Source organism: Aphis gossypii, chromosome X (assembly GCF_020184175.1).
Source record: "Aphis gossypii isolate Hap1 chromosome X, ASM2018417v2, whole genome shotgun sequence".
NCBI classification, from domain to species: domain Eukaryota; kingdom Metazoa; phylum Arthropoda; class Insecta; order Hemiptera; family Aphididae; genus Aphis; species Aphis gossypii.
Window position 1 is genome coordinate 51,005,484 of NC_065533.1, and position 22,192 is coordinate 51,027,675.

Here is a 22,192-nt window from a genome sequence, read left to right on the forward strand (position 1 = left end):
TGTAAATACTTATCAAAATTACGAAAAAATAAAATATTTACGTTTCAACGAAATAGGATTTTTTTTCATATCACAAAAATATGTATAAGTAAATAAAAATAAATATTTATAAGTAGCACAATATTAATATGGTAAATAATAATGGTATCAACATGTGTGCTCAACATAACATTGGTTGTTTTTTTCGTCATAAGCTACCAGGATCCCATGCAGTGCGGGTCACAGTTTCCGTATTCCTAACCAGTAACCGCTAATCAGAAGGCTCTCGGCCGAGGTGGAATTAAAGTCGACTAATTAAATATTATTGGTAATACAATATTATTAATATACCGTAATTTATCATTTAATTAAAACAAAAACCCTCGGCGTAGAATTAGATTATTAAAATATGCATTACCGTTAATTATAACTGATAAACACTAATTGTATTTCCTTTTATAATCATTGACTTTACCGATAAATAACACTACTACTAACGAGTTTAACATTAACATAAAAAACATAGACAAGTGGATACCGTTTTGGATGTGTTAAATTTCAAATTTGTAATCAATATAATATTTTATATTATTATATTATTCGGGAAACGACTCTAAGCGGAAACAGTTAGAAACTATGGTTGAAACTCAAACTGATGAATACATTATTAGTAAAGTTATAGTAAAAATTTAGAAAAAAACATCAACACATTTTTGTAAAGAATTTAAAATTCAAATTTTGACGAAATTCGTCGAAATTTCAAACATTTGAAAATCGTTATTAATTAAATATTCAAAGCATTTAAAATGTTTAAACTAAGATTAATAATTTAATACAAGGTCAATCATAAGTCGTTTTTTTTTTTGACAACCTAAATTATCAATAATACAATATCATAATAATTACAATATTTATAGACAATTAAGTTTTAAAATTTAATGAAAATGGATATTTTCGTCCCTTATTCGTAAATTATTATTTACTATATACGATATTATAATATTATAATAATTAATAATATATGCGATTTTTTTGGCCAAAAAAAGTTTAAACTACTGCGTACAGCTAAAATTATAAAAAATTATTAATTGTAGTGTACATAAATTGCGAAATTTTCTGATAAAAAAAAAAAAAAAGGTTGGCGAACTATTTTTCGTATTTTATTATTTAGAGCAGAATTCAAATTTAACACATCATTCATTACAAAAATCATTATAAATTTTCAAGCCCAAGTCCGCAGCTCAATTATCTAATATCTTAAAATGTTTTCATTCACTGCTTCCTAGTTTAAAAAAAATTAATATGTGAATGTAATTCTTCATCGCATATATGTACATTGTACACATATAATGACAAATGTATTTTACTGTAATTTGCATGTTGTTTAATTGCAATAACCATACGGAATTAGAAGGAACCTATAATATCGCAGCCAATACATTATATTTTACTTGTTAATATTATCAGCGTTATTAATACTTATATAATATTAGAGTGCAGTAGTTTGTATAATATTATTTTGCGATGATGTATATTTTTTACATTTACAAAAAAAAAAAAAAAAAATGTTTTTATTAAATTTATACTATATACGTGTTGAATGGCTCGTCTAATAAAATAGTTTTGGACATTTTCGTTTAGATTACTCTCCCCGTCACCGCACGATATATAGTACGTAACATATAAAATAATTACACGTTATTTCTATAATATATATACATTATACACACACACACACACACTCGTGTGTGTGCTTTACAGCAGTTATATATCGTGTATACACGCGATATCGCGGGACCCCATAAAGTGCATATATATATATATACGCCCTATCCACAGATATATAATATAACGCGCAACGTGCACACACCTGCACCTCCTCTCGCCACAAGTCGACCCCACGAACGGCGTTTGGCGCAGAGCGAAAGAAAAGTAATTTGACGCGCGGCAATGGCAAAACCCGTATAAGAAACGAGCTCGCCGCCTGCACCGCCGTTTGCGCACATATTATATTGACTTTTGAAATGCACGCGTTCACACACATATATTCATACACACGCACACACCGACGCGGTGTGTTTAGCCTACGAATTAGACGGATCCCAAAGGTTCAAAGGGGCTTTTCGAATATGGCCTGTGTCGCTCTATCTCTCCGCTTTCTCCCGCTAACCGCGCAATGGAAGCAGGAACGCCGTCTGCGTTTATATACATATAATATCCTTTTGGCGGCGACGACCCCATCGTGCACTATACATACATACATATATATATATATGTACATAAGGAAGCGTCCTGCTACAGATCAAGTTCCGTCGACCGACACAAATAGAGGTGTATATAATATATATATTTAAGGTTGGAAGTTAAAACGGGTGTAAAATAGCGATCGAATCATTCGCGATTTCCCGATGTCGTGCAGTATTGAATTGAGTCTTACCTGTATTATTTCAATAAATAAATAATACACCTGCGTGCGAACAACACGTCTCGCTCCACGTCAAACCTATCCGATGAACGTTATATGTTTCAAAACGTCACATAACATAAATAATATCGTCGTATCGGATTATAAAATTATAATTATTTTAATATCTTAAATGTATGCGTATATAGTATATCAGCTTTAGTGGGATATATGACCTGTAGGAAAGATCTATTGGCATGTGTAAGGACAAGTCTTATTATATTTTCAAATATAATCATAACATTTTAAAAATCCTTAATAAAACCACATTAACTTAAGATTTTGTGAAAAGAAAAATTCCGTTTCATATTATATAGGTAAGTAAGTATGCGTTCTAAGCCCCAAATCCGTCCCTTTGGTTTTAGTCTTAACCATATCAATTAAATAATAAATATGATATGAAATATTATTTTTAACCACAAAATTATAAAATATACAATGATATTATTTCTTTACCATTAAAAGTTTTTAAAATGCCTCACCGTCTCGATTGATATTAATTGAAATTTAAAACAAAATACGTATAGGTATTATAATAACATAAACTTATATACTAATTAATTAAATTAAATTAAAATATCGGTATTTTTAAATCGTTTTAGTGACCTGAACCTACTGCAGTTTTTGGACAAATTCCTAATATTTTTTTTTATCGTTTTTTAGATATTTTTAATATGTAATCACTGTAAATGTCAGTTATAATCATTAATAATAAGTAATAACTGCAGGAATATCATGAATATGCAACTTGCAAGTCGTGTTGACGTCAAACGTGAATATGTTAATAATGAGTAGCAAACAGTAATTATACTTAAATTGCTTAGAGAATGACTGGACAATTTAGCTATACAGTATTTATATCAATTATAAACATCAATTATATTTTAACGTTTAATTTAACTTACTTGCATATACGGGAACTAGACATAATCCAGAATCAAATCGAATCAGTAATCACGATATGACATTATGGAAGTGGCCAGTCGGCAATAGGTCGGCTAATATTTTACTAAAGTGTATGACTACACATCAAACAAAAACAACCTAACTTATACGTATAAACTTTGATAGTATCAAAAGAAATATTGACAAACGACCAAATAAAACGATGGTATAAAATCATTTTTGAATAGATACCAACCGTCGATGGTACTTTAAACAAAAAATTATCCGATCGATTTATGGTAAAATACAACAGGACTAGATAATATAATATTATTATATATTTTGTTGTATCGTATTCAGGTGGGAAACGGAACATGGCGAATTCGATATTGTTGCCTGCAGGGTGATTCGATCGTAATGTCACTACCGGCACACCATCACCAGCAGCTGGAGATATCGATTTGAATACAATTTTTCCACGTAGCTGGTTTTTGGTGATTTAATAATAACGCACACGATTTTACTCCAGAGTATAATAATATATATCTATAGAAAGTGCCAAAAACCAAATTTATAAATCAATGTAGTTGGTCAAACTTATTTTTTTGAAGGACGACGTGGAAAATAATTGTATATAGTGCAGCATGCAAGTAATACATGGTTTCATTGGCGAATCTGAGTAATTATTATTATTAATTTGTTTTGTAGCAGTCTGCTCTCTACCCTCAAATAAACAGTTTATCAATAACAAATCTAGATATGTAAATACTATATAAGCAGTCCTTGATGATTTGTAGAATTGTATAACCAGTGAAAATATATTGACTTAGTATTCAGTGCTAATGCTAACTATTTTAAACGTTTAATCCCGTTGCTTCTATTTAACCCCCGTACCCTTTTCTCTAAAGTCATATAAATACACACTGCTTGTTTAATAAAAGCGATCCACCACAATGCTGCTACGAATATAATTTTTAACTCCACAATAATTGTTTGTAATCGGTTAAGTATTAATTATTAGATTAATAAGCTAATAAAAAATGTATATACTTATACTATAAGATTAAATACCATCATGACCACATCCATAATGGCATATACAAATATTTTTTACGTATTGGCTAATTAAGTATATAAATATAACTATAATATATTGCTGTGGAAATCATTTATAATAATTGATTATTACTATTCTTTAGTATTTTAATTTATGGTGTTTAGTATCACGATTTCAAAAATACCTATGAATGTCGATTCAATTCGGATACTATCGTTTAAGCAAATTTATTTAAGTATTCGTATACAGTAGTTGAATATATTTTGTTCATTATAAATTGTCATTGTTGTTACGAAAATGGAGACGAGCAAAGATAATCTAGGTCAAGAAATGATATTAAATGTGAAGTTTATTAAAGGTAGTGAACCAATTCTTATAGAAGACGATGATGGGGAGGACAAGGTACGAGATATTTATTATTCACACATATTACAAATCATATTATATTATTATGATTATCAGGTGGTATAATTACAAATTGCTTTGAAAAGAAATATTTATAACAATGACTAATGTTTCATCAAATGAATAAGCAGGATACACTAAAATAATAATAATTTATATTTAGTGTTATTTACTATTTAGTATAATATTTAAAAGGGATTTGAATATTTTGAATATTAATAAACTAAAAAAGTATAAAGTTCATTATGTATCGAGTCTTGGGCGTATTCAAATATACTTATATACCTATACAGTATATTGAAATTATGCACAGAGATGGAAAAATTACTGAAAAATAAAATAATTAACTACAAAATACAAGATTGATTTACTTACCATTATCAGTTACATTTTAAAAATGACAAAATATAAAAATTAGATAAAAACTACCTATTGATTAATACTTTAAATTAAATTCCATATTTGTGATTCTTTATAAAAAAAAAAAACAAGCTTTTCAAAATATTCATCAGGATAGTCTTGATCGAGAAAGTTAAACTTTAAAACTAGCAAAAAAAAATAATTTTTCTACCGAGGTTGAGGACTAAATTCATTAATATTGAAAATATAATTGATAAACAATTATAAATAAACATTTTAGCTTTTAATTTTTACCATAAAAAAATTAAATTGTTTGTTTTTCGATACTGTTTTGGGACTTTCTATAAAAGATTGGCCAGATTTCGAAGTCATATTTACTGAAAAACTTTCCTCGTAGTCTTATACTCTGGAATTAAAATATGCATTAGTATAGCAATAACAATTTATACAATGTATTTGTATTCATCTCTTATAGACTTCACCAATATCTTCTGGAATGAATCCAATGTATTTTAACAAGAGATAAAAAAATATAGCTGAAATAGCATAATTTGTTCCATGTGATAAATAAAAAAAAAATTGAATTTATTTTAACATAATGAAAAAATTATACTAGAAATACAGCAAAATGTATGATTTCTTAATTGTTCAAGCTGAATTTATTAAAGAAATTTAAGTGGATATAGGTTGACCGTAAAATTAAAACAAAAGTATATTTTCAATTACTTTAAATTCACAAGTTTATATTAATCAATTACAAATTACGAGTTTCTTTAAAATTATATGAGTAAATATCAATTACGGTATAATTAATAAATAACAAACCTATAACACTACGACACTGTTTTCGTAATTAGCTGCACATAATTTAAGCAACGTAATCTCAACAATAAATAGTCACGACTGCTATTATAATAGTATACATTTGTACATGACTATTGACTATAGAAAATAAACGAATCAATTGGTATAATAAATTAATAAATGTCGTGTAAATATTATTATTTCATTAAAATCACCGTTGTTGATGTTATAGGTATATTGTATATTATTAAGTTCATGATTATTTTTTCCGTAAAATAAACACCGTAAGCCGAACAAACATGACCTTAAACATAATTTAAAAATTATAATTTGCATATTGGGATCTTAATTTATTCACTAGGTGTAATATGAAGTAGGTAGTATATTATTTTATATTTATACAGGGATAATATTCGAGTGAAATGCGTGTGTGTGTAATCATTCATCGGATGTCCGTCTGTTGTTTATTGGATCATATTTACTCTTTTACAAATCTTGTGAACTGTCTACACGGCCATTCTGTGTTAATATAATCACGTTTTTTTATAAGCTTCATACTCTTTCGAATCGATTGCAAGAAACATTGCAGCCGAATTGAATTGACCTCTAATACTGTATAAAGAAAATCGGTATGGCTATTATCGCAATATAATCTCATTTCCTTTAAGGCGTTACGATTTTATTATAAACAGTGATGTGACTTTAATACGTTGCTTTAAAACGTAATCAATCAAATTAAAAGTATTAAACATGTAAGGGAACCTAGCCCTAACCTTGGTTGCTATTAAATATTATAATATCTTGTATTGATTTGAATATTATTTACATCATTGACTTGACTAATTTATACCTTGATGTTTTTGGTAATTTATTCGAATTAATTTTTTGGTATTATTTTTATTTTATTTCCAAAAAGTGACATAATTTGTGGTAATATATGAAAAACATTACAAGAACACCAGGTGACAATTAATAAAATATCATATATTTGGGGCTGTATTTTACTGAAGGTATATTTTATGGATAATTTATTCAAAAAATAAACAATTTATTCCGCTTTTGGTTTGTTTATTTTATATTCACGTCTGGCCATTTTAAGCATAATGCCGTATACATAAAAATATAATAATAATACAGAAAAAATAAAACGAACGACTATACCTACGCGAGTAAATAAATTATTTAAAAGATAATATTTCATATGAAAAAAAAAATAAGTAGCTTTATCAAAATAGGGATAAGTATTATTTTATAGAGACTGGTTGTCGTAAAAAATAAAAACACATTAAAACTTAAAAAATATGTAAGTATATTATGTATAATATAATATTAAATGGCATCGTCTGTATAGCGAGTTCGGGTTTGGTTAGAGATCGGGATCACGATGCAGAATCCTTTTTGTCAGACGTCGGGATTGAACGTTAAAATATATTATGTTACTAGAGATCCCACCGGATGGCTGCAAAGACCATACGTAGGATTACTACGACTGTGTGTCAACTGCGTTTCATGTCTTATTTTTCTCAACTCGACGTCTCGTAGGTACGTCACTCAATAGGGATGAATTTTGTAATTATATAAAAAAAAAAAACCACAGACCACATATAAATTCAATATTTATTTATATATTATATATTATGATGTTATACTATATGTATATTATACTTTTTTGTTAATTTCTTTAGCTTTGATATTATTATTTGACAATTATGTACTATTGATGATTTTAGATGTAGATATACTTTTTTTCCACTCTATAACTTGCTTACACAACAAAGCAAATTTGCCTTTAGAAAATCCAATTTTGTGTTGTTTGTTTGATTTAGTAGTAGAGCGATTTTACTAATGATTAAATATAAAGCTAAGAATATTATTTAGAATACCTCACAAGAATTTATTGATATTTTCATTTTGGAAATTTTCTCGAGTACCCAATTATTTACAAAATTAATCCAAGTGCATTATAAATTTTCCATTTACCACTAAAATATGGACTAATATGACTACCTAATAAAAAAAACTAATTGTTTATAATCGTAAATCATCGTAACCTTACCGGATTTTTAGAGGGGGGATTGATTAATATTTTTATCGCATACATCGACAATGAAATCTGTACACGCGGTGATACACCTATATTAACACTATATAATAATACAATCTATTTTTTATCATAACAAAACGTACGAATAAAACAATAATTAATTATTTGATATTATCCATCGCCGTCTTTCGTATAGGGCAAACAGTACAACGGTTATCCGCCTGGATATAACAAAGTATTTGAGTACATATATCCTCCAGAGGAATGGATGGAAGACGGTAAAAAGTGGCGACGAGTCGCATCTACGGAGCCAGCGGATCGGCATCAAATGACGGCTCTAGCCGAAGACCTCAAATCCAACTTATCGTACTGGCATGCCAGGATGCACGGAGTATGTCCGATCAGGAGAGAATTGTATACGCAATGTTTCAGTAAGTCAAGATTTAACATTTTAACGTCATATAAAATTATAACTCTTCTAAGCAGTTTTGTGTTCAGATCGCTTTTTTTTTTATTATCCAAACACAGATAATAATTTAAATATGTGCATTTCATAATTAATAATTGATTATAATATAATATTATTTATTTGTGATTGTACTTTTAATATTAAATTATACTTAAAATTGCGTACAGTATAATATATAATATAGATACCTACTATAACATAACAAAAAGTCCTGTCCGTATAATAAATAAATATAGATAGATTATGTAAAAATTAAATATAGGTATCCAGATGAAATTGACATCATTTTTTTATATCTTATTCTTATCACATATAAAATAATATGAATACTAGGGTTGAAGACTTCTAATTATTTCATATTTTTTTAGAAAGATAGTAAAAAAATTCTAGCGATCAACAAAATATATGTTTTTTAACACAAGAAGATCAAATTTTAAATTTTATTTTACATATTTTTGCATATTTTATTATTATTGCATATAAATGCATATTTGGATATAATAGTAAAATTAAGAACATGTTAAGCAATATTTTCGAAAGAAGTTCTTAAATGAGCTTAGACAAAAAATAACAAAATGGTAAATTTTCCATTTAAAAATAATATTTTCATTATCGGTTAGGTAGTTTACTATCTGACCGATAAACCGATAAAACCGAAATGCGTATAGGAATAAATTTTAGTTGTCCGTCATATTTTGGCGTTTTAACATTGCTACTAGAAGTCTTCAACTCTAATGAATACTGTACTATTAGTTTAGTTTAAATCACTAATAATTAGCAATAAATGTTAATTACCAATAGTTATCTAGATTTCTACGATCCCTATACTTTCTGTGACAGTTAGATACCAAATTTATCAATTATCTTATTGATGAATCTCGTATCTATTCATTTGGAACAAAAAACTGTTTTACCTTTAAGAATATATTTATATAATGTCATTAAAAATGTAAAACTATATCGGTACTCGAGCATAAGATCTACGTGTTATTGACGTTTATACTTTTCAAATATTTAGAATAATTTCATTTATTTATATTAAAAAAAAAAACGCTCATTTTTTTCTTCTATTTCATGTCTGGTGTATTCTTATCATACAATAATGTGAAAAACTCATCATATTACATACGAAGACAACAACAGAAAACAAGACACATTTATTGGTGTCGTCCAAATAATAACGAAGGGACATCCCGTTTTTTTCATGGCCTAGTTATTAAACATTAAAATATTATCTTTACTCATCGTATTGACGGTAACATATTAGGTTGGACGTTAAATTCTCTAGCAATATCATATTTCTAACATTGCTTTTTCATTTTTTCACGTTAACTTATTTTCACCTACAATATATTTTCACTAGTGAAACCATAAGAATATATAGGGCTATATTATTATATCTTATATCCTTATCCTGTCTACGATTTACTATTTTCGATTTCTATCACAATATGTCTTCGGTAGATTCGATATACTGCAAAGAATACCTTTAATTGTATTTGAATTACGGAGAGTAATATACTTATTAAACTAATAATCTGTATATGTTATATTGCGATATGTAATGTGAACTTCGCGCTGAAATTACAATTTCATTATTCGAGAAGTCATAGATGATATTCGACATGTCGACATGATAAGTATCATCTACTGTACATCGTTTACACAATAATTTGCCAAGCGCCCACTATATATATTATGTACTCACTCTGATTTTTTCCTTTAGAAATTAATTTATTCAGATTCTGATATTTTGAAATTTAATTTGATACACTTATCGTAAATAAAATATTTTCATATACGTACTTATTCAGATACGTTTACACCATTTAAGGAGAATTTTGAGGTGATACAAACTTCTATTATTATTCAAAATGATAATCACTGTTTTTACTATAGGCATGACGTAAATTTTTATTAAGATAAATTTTGACGCGTAGGTATAAATCGAAATTCAAATGAGTTGTTTCTAAGTTATTTAATACCTACGCTTTAAGTAATATCTAGTCTAATAACCATTATACTCGGCCAACATTTATAAACACTCTTTATATACTCATATGTTTTCTATATTTATTGAAATGTATTATGTATATTCATATAATCAATCGCTAACAAAACCTGCAAGTCGTGTTCGAACGGTGAATACGTTTGATTTTAATAGTATTATAATTAAAACAAAATCGATAACAAAAATATACTATTATGTGTGTGAAGTCAAGTTTATATTCCTGAATAGAAATTTATTGTATAGGTAGACATTTTGTAATGGTACATTTATGTTTGATTTACAATGTGCAACCAAAGAAATTAAACATATTTAATTCTAAGGAAATTTCACGGCATTCATTTTATGTTTAAATGATTGAATAATAATAGGTACATTATTAATACTAAAACTGTTTTATTCTCCATAATAACTGTACTCGTCTGCAAACATAGTTATGTTTTCATTAGTGTAAAACGTAAAAATTAATTTGTATATGTGTGAAACTATACCTATTAATATTGATGAACTTATCAATATGTAATCATTGTTATCCATATTATTGCAAAGTGTGTCCATATAAAACATAGCTCATAACAAGTTGTACTATGTTATGTTAGATGAACTGATACGGCAAGTGTGCGTAAATAGCATTGAACGAGGTGAATTGTTAATCAAAATTCGAAACGAATACAATGCAAGCATAATTGCTCATAAACGTTTATATGAGAGCGGTTTAATATTTAGAATGAAACATACTACATTGGTAAGTTAATGTTGCGAATAATCTCAATTCGTTATTCTCATTCTCATTCGGCTCTTCCCTATCACATCTCATATGAAATATTAATAATTTATTTATATTCATATATATACCATACATGTACGTTACGTTGAAAATTATAAAAATAAATATAAACTTTATCAAGTAGATTTTAAAAACTTATAACGTAAGCAACTTATCTTATTATACATTAAGTAGGTATTTAATATGTTCCATTTACACATATTATTTACCTACTAAACATTAATTTATATTATGCACGAAATTTTAAATACTAAGGTAACATAAACACATAAACATAACACTGTAAATTAAGATAAACTAATAACTAATAAGTATGCATAATTATGTTCACAAGCATATTTTGTACAACAACGATATATGCTATATGTCTGTAGTACTATAGAGTAAAACTAAAGTATCAGCTGTGCTTAAATTTCATGTTACCTATTGAAATATTTTTAAAATAATATAATATTATTTCATGAATGTTATCAAATTTCTTAATGTTTTAATATTAAAAACATTAAAGATGTATTACTCTATGTATCGCGTTTATTGCTATTATAGAATGATAATATAGGCGGCTTGACAGAAAAGGATATACTTGATATAGAAGATCATCATGTTGTATTAAAAAAGAAATTGTCTGATGCAAACAATAAGTACAATAGATTAAAAACCAGTTTGAAAAAGGAATTAAATAATTTAAAAGATGCTCACCAACACGAGTTAAATTGTTATAATAAGAACCATCAAGCATTAAAAGTATGTATATTTGTATAATTAAATGTTAAACTAAGAACAACATTAATTTTTTAAAAATTTAACACATAAAACATTTATTTTTAGTTTTTTCTTTATTATTATTAAAAATTGAGTAATATTATTTGTTATTATTAATACAATAACTAATGCTTTTAGACTCAACTTAAAAATAAAATAATAAAATAAATAAAAAATAATAATAAAATAGTATAATACGTGCAGTGGAAATCGGTTATAAGTTATAACTTATAAATTATAACAACTCCGAACTCGTAAGGGAAAATATCAAGTTATTCGCTGTAACCAATTATTTTTTATAATATAAGCGATTTTTCTATATATATTGTGCAGTCATAGTTAATAATTTTATTGTTTACATAATACATTGTTTCACATTAAAAACTTTTAAAAATAGAAATTAAAAAAAATAAATTAAAAAAATGTGTTCTTTAGTTGTATAACTCGAAATAATATGAAAAAGGTTGTAATCATATAATAAAAAATAAATATATATTTTCGTAGTGTAATTATAGATACACTTGCGAAAGTCGTCATTTTTTTAACCGAGTAACCGATAATAATAATTGATGATGGAACCTTAATCCTTATTTTTACAAAGCAATAGTTTTAACCGATTTTGTAATTAGAGATATAGTACGATAAATATAAGGTTTATTTCTGATGGGACTTCACATTTTAGTTGTTATAAGCGAAATTATAAGCTAACTTTATTTTAACCAATTTTCACTGTTTATGTTTTATATTTTAAAGCACAATATGCTAAATCTGGACTTTTATTTTGTTTTGTTTGAAGTTATCATCATTATTCAGATATATTATATTATATAATTTAACAATTATACCTAGTTTTATTAAAAAATAATTTAATATTAAATAATACATGCATTATATTTTGTTTACAGAATCAACTCGATTTGATACTTGCAATGAATACATAACTCAAATAAATAATAATAATCACGATAAATCCAATAATGATTGTCAGTTGTAATGCAATTATATTACGTATCGCGTATATTTACTTATATTGAAAACTGTATAACTAGATTAGAATAATATTTATAAATTTCACAAGACAGTAAATCAAAGGTACAAATCTAAGTACAAATTATAGAATAATTAATGTTTAAACAAAAATTACTAAAATAATTAGTAATAATTTAGCCGCTTACATGAATTTAATCGAAATTACAATAAGTATAACCAGAATCACGTCACCATACTCTGCATGTAGCCTATAATACAAGTTATATACCTAATCAATTTAGCTCAAATACCCAAAACTTTAATAATTACATTTTGAAACAAAAAATTCTATAAATTTATGATTATATACTCCTTATGGCAGTATAAGAGTATGGGTATTATAAAACAACAGAGAATTCACAGAAAAACAGTTGTTGAACCTTTTCTAAGGGAAGTCAAACCGAACATATGGTTTCAAAAACACTTTGAAAACAATTTAATTATCGTGAAACACTACTCCTATAATAGTTTTCAGTAAACATAATATTTATACTGCTAAAATACGCTCTTACACAGATAAAAACACATATAATACTACGTAGTCATTAAAAAAATAATCTAAACACTCAACCGGTAGGTTCTTTTCTAAGTTACTAAATTTCTCTTTGTTTTACATCCCTAAATAATGTGAATTAGACAGTTTTTTACGGTCGATACTCGATTGTATATTATGTTATCACTTATACCATTTACCATAATAATACGTCTAATAGAAATTTCAAGCAGCAATATTTCACAATGTAAATACATATATACTTTTCAAACTATATTAATGCCTCTCGTTTCTGTATGTGACTATTTGTAACAATTTACAACTATATAAAGGCTCGACTTACGGGTCATGGTCTTAGTTCGGGCCACTTGATCGCGTCTACATTGCTAGTTAAACAAAAACTAGCTACAGCCAGATAAACTTAAAATTTAAATTATACGGGAAGCCTAAGGTCATAACTTCAGGTTAAAATACACATAAAACACGAATATTACCGGTTAATAATTGGTACGGGTAGTATATTTTTAATATATTTGTCAATACTTTAAACTTCAATTTTTAACACGTCCATGAATGAATTATCTTCTTTACGCGCTTAACACTGATTATTTTTAGTGCAATGCATAAAATTGAAAAGAATATAATATAGACTACTGTTTAGTAGTACGTGTAATCATGTATAATATTGTAAATGGCGAGTGACGAGTTTATACCGTTTAATCACTGCATACGACGTTATAAACTTGTAAACTATATATTTATTGTATTTTAATTGCATCGATTTAATAAAACATTATCAATACTTATATAATTTCATGATTTTTAATATTTTTTCTAATTTCCAGAAACATTGTGAACTACTATAGTATGATATCAAAAATATGTGGCCCGCGAGTTCGTGTGGCCGGTAAATGCTTTCAGTATGACCCGCAACCCGCAATACTAAATTTTTAAAACTAAAAAAAATATTAAAATGTTAATGAAAATAAAATATTAAAACTTAAACATTTTTAGAAAAATAAACTATAAAATGACTATCTTCGATTTTGTTGAGAATAATAAAATAAAAAATTATTTTTTTAACTTTTATACCGAAACATTAAATTTAATTAAAATTTGAAATACCTGTAGACCTTGTCTTTGTGAGTCTTATGAAAAATAAAACAGAAATACAGAATTATATGACATGTACCTCTATTAATTCAGAAGATATCGCAATGGGCAAATGGTCATGGAACACCCTGTGTATCATACAAAAAAAAAAAATCATCGATTTGGCAAGAGATTTATAAAATATCATTATGTCAATGGCCATAAATTCAACAATAAATGTATATATTACGTCTTATTTTCATTCTGTAGATAGTAGCTATATTGTTTGTAAAACCAATGTATAATTTATAAGAATATAATAGACCTTTTTTTATTATTCGTTTTGTTGAGAAATATTACGTGAAAAATATGCACTCACTTTGTTTATTAATATGATTATGTAAATAGTCTATCACTTGTAGGTACAACGACATTTATAGTTTACACACTACAATTGATCGGGTATCCGGTGTTCGAACGCGCAACATCATTTAATATTATAGTAATCATATATTAAATAATTTTAAATCATATGATATAAATTAATATGAAACGATTGTTTTAAAGTCAAATAAAAATAAATAAATGAAAAAATATAATAAAATATTATTTGTCAGCGGTTGAATTATCTAGAAACGCTCGAGAAAGCTTTAAGTAAGTTTGGCAAAAAATTATTTATTAATATAATGTATAATGTAAATTATATATTAAATAAATACTTATATTTTTATCTATACTGTAAGAGTCTGCTGCACAAAACAGTAGTTTCAACAAAAAGTGCATGTGCAGTGCAGCCATCAGCTTTTTTAATTATTTACATAAATTCATTTGTAATTGTAATTCTTATAATAAGTTGTTTCTAAGCTCTTTGACATTGTTCGAAGAGTCATGGTAACATTATTGTTTTTTTACCATAGACTCCTACATTAAGACTTTAGAATAGAGTAGTACGTTCGTATAGAAGTTTGTATTGTTATTATTTAGTCGTGAAAAAATATTTCATAAATTATTTCGCATTTCATCCTTATATATTATAATTTTTTTATTACGTAGTGCTGTGTTTTAAATTGTAAGAAATCAAATTGTAAAAACATAAATACTTAACTTTTTTCTTTACCAACAAATAACATCTGACATTGTCATTGTTACATGTCATTGACAAGTAACATTTGTTCTCAATTTAATATTTTCAAGTATAAGAGCAAAACAAAAAAATAATTGTTATTCCTGTAGCAAGTTCTGGAATAGCTGCTACTCTTTTACGCAATAATGAAACAGTACATTCGCTTTTAAATTACCACTAAACTTGCAAAACACTGATTATCCAGTATACAATATTAAAAAAGGTACAATGAATGCTAAGTTATTTCGAGAATGCAGTGCCATCATCTGGGATGAATGTATACTTGAGCTCATAAAAACCAATAAAAGCATTAAATCGAACTTTAAAAGATATAAGAAACACAACCAAAATTATGGGTGGAATAACTGTAATTATTTCTGGTATATTTATTATTTTACTTAAACATTAATTCCGATAAATATTTTATTTTCAAACACATTTTAGTTGATAATTTATTCAAAAAACATTTAAAAAAAACATATACTGTATATTACATTACTATAATTTTATGTTTTCAGCTGATTCTCGTCAAATTTTACCTGAGCAATTCAATGAGATATAAGAGCCGATGAAATTAATACGTACTTTAAATAACCCCATTTATGAAAAGATATAAAATTTTAAACCTTGAAAATCATATACAAACTCAATTGCACGGAGAGATCAATGTTGCTAATTTTTCAAACTGGCTATGACAAATTGGAAATGGTACTTTTCCTGTGGATAATTATGGATTTATTCAATTTCCAGAACAATTCTATCATATAGTATACACTATTGATGCATTAATTTCTGTGATATACCCAAATATCAGTAATAATATTAAAAAAAATAATGAATGGTTAGGTGGTGTGATCATGCTATTTTAACATGCAAAAATGAAATTGTCAACTATATTAATAACTATAATTCAGTGGTTCTTAACCTTTTGTAGATCATCGCGGACCCCTTTCACCAACTTTTTTCGAATGCCTTTTTTTTACATCTCATGTTATCATAACCAAAATTATAATAATTATTTTATATTACATAAGTAGACACAGCAAAACATACACATTTTTAATTATAGCGAACGTCAATGCTTAAAGGTATTAGACACATCGTGTAGCACCGAGTATTGAGTATTTGGTATACTGATTTCTATACAGCCATAAAAATATTGTATAAACAAAATTGAACTTGAACCTTAACAGCTTCAAGTATTTTACTTTTTACTTTGTATAGTCTATATCCTCAGAATTTCTGACTATTTATTTATTTGCTTTTTATTATTATTTATTATTAGCCAAAATAATAAAAAAAAACCAATCCCCTATATCTAGTACCCCCCCAACCCGTAAATACGCCACTGGCCTTATTTAACACTTTCATTGCAAAAACTTTATTTGTATCATTACCAGTCTTCTTTTGAACCAGAAATACCTTACCATAGCCTCCTTTTCCTAAAACTTTCAATATTTCAAAACAATCTAGAGTTAAAAGCATATATAGAAATTAATTTCAAAAGGGATAAAGGTTGAACCACTAAACCTCCTTCTTATATCTGATCTGATATATTTAATGTATCTACATCACTGAATGTATAATTTAAGAAACATATTTTTAATATTTTAATTTAAGTTTTAAATTATTATAGTAATATAAATTGTATAAATTTGATTATGTTTTTAGATTAATGAATCAAAAAATAATAAAATATTTAACAGATTATACTTTTTTTTTTTTTTTGAAAAATAATTGCACTGTTACCAAAAAATTTTATTGATTAGTTTTAAATTATAATGTACTGTGAAATATCTTTAACAATAAAATATTATAAGGATTTCCACATTTCTTCCTGTGAAAATAGGTCTGACACAAATAGAAATTTTTTTTTTATATTATTGAGAATAATACCTATTATAATAAATCATAATAAATTTAGAATATTTTATATAATTTTGTGTATTAGCTAACTAATAATAATATTCTATCTATATGATTATTACTTAGAAGCGAGTCTCCAAAATCATGGATTTTCGCCATTAAGCCATGGATATAATAATTATATATATTTTAAAATAATATTAATTTTATTAGGTATTTTATAAAAAAAAAAAAAATATGTCTATAATTTTTAGAACATATCAATAGTAGTCATTAAATATTTCCAGTAAAATAATTAAATAATATTTAAACTTGTGAGTTGTAATATAAAGACTAAACAATTATAATTTCTGTTTCGTACATACAAGTATTTTATTAAGAATAATAATAAATATCCACTGTACCTACTTTAAAAATTTTGTGTAGACAGCATTTTATAATTTTTCTAAAGATTTAAAATCAAATATAAATAATTGTAAAGTTTTTTTGTAGAAATTTGTTGTGGAAATATTTTATTGTATATAACGGTGATAATAATATAGTGTATTTATATACATGATAAATGAAATAATATTCATTGATAAGCGTAACGGTATAACTTGAAAATAAATGAGCTGATGGACTCATTTTATCTTAACAGTCTGAATAAGTTTTCACGGAAAGAAAATAGAAAAATTGAATATATTTTTTTATGTGATTTTTGTATTAACTCGCTATACGTATTTTCTGAAATTCCAGTCACCCTTTACGCTACAACCCTTAGGAGCCGAGCAATTTGACGTGGTAGGTTGGGGACTGACAATATCTACAATGTCAGTTAATGATGAAATAATTTTTAAAAAGTTCTGTATAAGATAGATTGCAATTTTTTACGGGCAACGGAGTGCACTAGAACAGTTATAATATTATAATATAGCTCCTCCTCGGTTCTCAAAATATGATATACTCATAAAGATTGAACTTTTAATTTTAATTAAAAAAAATTAATTAGATAGTAGAAAAAAAAGAACAGAATGTATAAAACGTAAATAAATGTAACAAAATCTCCGCTCAGAACCATCCCGTTTTGAAATGCAACAATTTATCATTGTTATTTCAGATTTCAACGGTCACTCCAGTCTTTTGTGTTGTAATTGAACAGTTTTGTGAAATCAAAACGTATTTTTAACCGAATGAAAAAAATAAAACAATTATATTATAAAAAAAGGTATTATAAAAAAAAAAACCCCAAATTGACTATATTATTGTGTATAGTGTATTGTGTGTATTGTGTGTATTGTGTCTATTGTGTATATTTACATACTCGGAGCCGAGAACGGTGAAAGTAAAAGTGAATGCGATTTTGAGGCTATGGCGATCAGACTACCTAGGCGCCACTAATGTACCAGGGTCCCATCAATATAAGACCGACGGTAGCGACGGCGACGGCTGGACATAAACGTGTCGCACACGCACGACACACACAACAATATTATTATCAAGTCTTCTTAATTTCGTAACAAGTGCGTTGTCTCCGTCTTACAATTAATGAACAACGTATCAAATTTTAGAATCACAGTAATCCGTTTTACTCTTTTTTTTTAAAAAAAAAAAAATATTATAATGAGTTGACCTATTATACAATTTTAATAATAATAATAATATTGTAGATAATACTCGTATTATTATCATCACGGGCGTCCGGGATTCTTTTATCGATATTTTAATGTTGAAATAAATTATGATCATTTTAAAACGTACAAAGAAATAACGTACAGTTTTAAAATGCATATAACTTGTTTTGTAATAAAAATCTTCAAAATACCCCAGACAACGTCTTATCTTTAATTTTAAAATATAGGTCACTTATTAACACTTCGCTATAATTTTTAAAATCGTGCTACTATTGATATTTTCTCCACTGCACGGAAATACATTGAATCATATATAGATATATATTATTATATATGTGCATATTTTTAATATTATGACTAAAAGAAATGTATCTACCAACGAGGTTACTATGATAACGTAATTATAATAATCATCGGTTGCTAGCAGTAACCTTACAAAAATTCCAAATAAAAATAATATTATAACAACGTTGACGAAAAAAACTGTATTCAGTTCAAAAACATAATACAAATTGTTGGATAAAAGAATAAAATGGATTATTTATGTACGTAAAATGTGATGAGTTATATGTCTTATATTTTTTGTCTCACGGAGACAACAAGTCATGTTGATAGTCAATAATAAGTTTATTAGCAATACCTAATAGATATTATTGACGCGATTTTTACATTTTGTTCGTATACCGTATTCGCTTTTAGCCGCCTCGACTTACGTATATGCAAACAATACTGCAGACACCATCGTTTTATCTATCAGAATAGTGAGATTACACTGCATACGTATTTGTTTCGAAAATAAATTGAATTCTCTTAGCATAGCGTTGCGGTCTTCGATGTACACACGTTGTAATACAGTCGTCTGTATTGATACCTAATAATATTATGACGTACGAGTTTATGTTTTAGGTTTTTACGATCGTCTGATGCTGAAACGTTTAAAATCGATCGTTAGCCTATTTATATAATATATAGTCATGATTGCAGTTTTGAACTGTGTGTAACGTAATTTTAAGTCGGTGCGCGGTGTATAGGTGCCGCGGTGCACAATATAATAATATAACATAGCGGTTTTTCAAAAAAAAAAAAAAAAAACATAAAAACACATAGTCGTCGAAGAAATTTCGCGAGCATATATAATACCCCTCCCGCAGCAGACCCTCCTCTACGCGCGTACATGTATTAAGTACGGTATATGTATACATACAGCTGTCCCGATGCGTCGTTCGTGTTCATAGTATTATTATTATTATTATTATTATTATTATTACTATTATCGTATAGAATACAAATCCGTAAACACTAAACTGAGACCATTAAACACGCGCCGGTTATATTTGAGTGTTTGACACTCGGCGCCGCGGCGTCGCTTCGCTCGGCAAATCCAAATAATAACATCCTCAGGCTTGTTCGTATATATACGTATAATAACGTTGCATGTAACGGGTTAAATGTGCAAATTGTATTCTATGCGTACACATACTTACACACGTCGGTAGATATATAATAATAATATTGTGCGCCACTTTTGTAATGCACTCGCGAAATACAGCGTATATATATAACACTACGCGCGTTATATTATATTATCTCGTCTATGTGTGTGTGTGTAATATATGTATATATATATATATAAGAACCCGGCGTGCAATATATGTAAAATATAATAAAGGAGAGACTCGCTCGCAATATTACAACGATTTCTTCGCCGGGCTCGAGTTTAATATAATTTTTTTTTTTAGACTATATATATATAGAGCAGTCGTCGCTGCTGCGCTATACCTATACCTACCGTTATTATTATCGTTCAGCTCTGCTATGTAATTATAATTTAGACCCCAATAAGTTTCCGCGGCAGAAAAGTCGTTTTCGTCGCTCGTCCTCGTGCAGTCAAGCCATCATCTCTCTACTATTCGCGTACCTAATTCGTTCACCTGCAGGATCGGTCGATTTACAATATATATATATATATATACAGTGCATCTCTTGTGCGATATTATTATCGTATACGCGTATATATGACAGTGAGCGCCTGCTGTCACTCGCAACAGCAGATGACGGGAGTGTGTATATAGATGGTTATTGTATCGAGGGCGGCGAGAATATAACAATATAATATTGTGATAATAATATATGTAACGGCCACATCGATTATTATTATTACGCGTCGGCTGTATGTGTATACGATAGTTTAATTAATATTTTTGTGTTCCGGTAAAATTTACTAAGGCTTGTCGTGTGACAGTTTCCGAAAGTGTATATACTATATACATATATATTATATTAATGTAATATATATGCGCCGAAGTGGCGCGATAACCGGCGAAGGGAAACGGCGCGGCTGCTGCTGCTGCTGCTGCTGCGGAGACGACCGCGACGACGACGGGAACTCGCGGGTGAAATTAATAATATAACATTATTATTATTATTGTTGTTGTTGTATCTCCCGCTGTGGGAGACGGAAAAAACGAACCCAGTTCTGAGCTAGCTGGTTTCCGCTCGCGAGCATTATTCTCACGCGCTATACGGACGTACAGGGTGTGCCGCCTCGGCGTTTGCCCTGCACGGAGGAAATAATAATATGATACATCGTACTGCAGCGGGTAGCCCGGCCGCCTGTTTATAAATCTACGTCTGTCTATCTGCGTTTTAAAAAATCCTAATAACGATGATGGTCCACATTCTACACAAATACGTAGCCGCGTAGGCCGTTTTTTGAGAAACCCGACAATTTTTTTTTTTTTTTTTTGTAATTAAAAAAATACCTTCGGTTTTTGTGTAACTGCATCCCACGTTATACAACTACGTCATGTTTTGCATATGCAAGAATATTGCGGAATTTTAGCCGTTTACAATCGCTCTCGTCTATATAGTTGAATAATACATCATTTGTTTATCCATATAATAAGATGTTAATATATGTATACAGTTGTATACATAGATTGAAATTTATAA

General features: G+C 27.6%; 1 protein-coding gene and 1 long non-coding RNA gene across 2 annotated transcripts; both read left to right on the plus strand.

Moving 5' to 3' along the window:
- Positions 1 to 4,507: 4,507 nt before the first annotated feature.
- On the plus strand, positions 4,508 to 14,585 carry LOC114131228 (33 kDa inner dynein arm light chain, axonemal-like). Its single transcript, XM_050207857.1, has 6 exons — positions 4,508 to 4,787; positions 8,195 to 8,429; positions 11,075 to 11,220; positions 11,809 to 12,006; positions 12,930 to 13,116; positions 14,392 to 14,585. The coding sequence occupies exons 1-5, from the start codon at positions 4,683 to 4,685 to the stop codon at positions 12,963 to 12,965; spliced, it is 720 nt and encodes a 239-aa protein (XP_050063814.1). The 5' UTR covers positions 4,508 to 4,682; the 3' UTR covers positions 12,966 to 13,116; positions 14,392 to 14,585.
- A 901-nt stretch (positions 14,586 to 15,486) lies between these two features.
- LOC126551822 (uncharacterized) lies at positions 15,487 to 16,606 on the plus strand. The gene is made up of 2 exons (XR_007605708.1): positions 15,487 to 16,141; positions 16,280 to 16,606. It is a non-coding gene; the product is annotated as an uncharacterized LOC126551822 (long non-coding RNA).
- Positions 16,607 to 22,192: the final 5,586 nt, after the last annotated feature.

Excerpts from the sequence above, each read along its gene's own strand:
- LOC114131228 (XM_050207857.1), top strand. The coding sequence starts at position 4,683 with ATGGAGACGAGCAAAGATAATCTAGGTCAAGAAATGATATTAAATGTG. Across the intron at positions 11,221-11,808 it reads GAATGAAACATACTACATTG|AATGATAATATAGGCGGCTT; the intron begins GTAAGTTAATGT and ends TTGCTATTATAG. Across the intron at positions 12,007-12,929 it reads AGAACCATCAAGCATTAAAA|AATCAACTCGATTTGATACT; the intron begins GTATGTATATTT and ends TTTTGTTTACAG.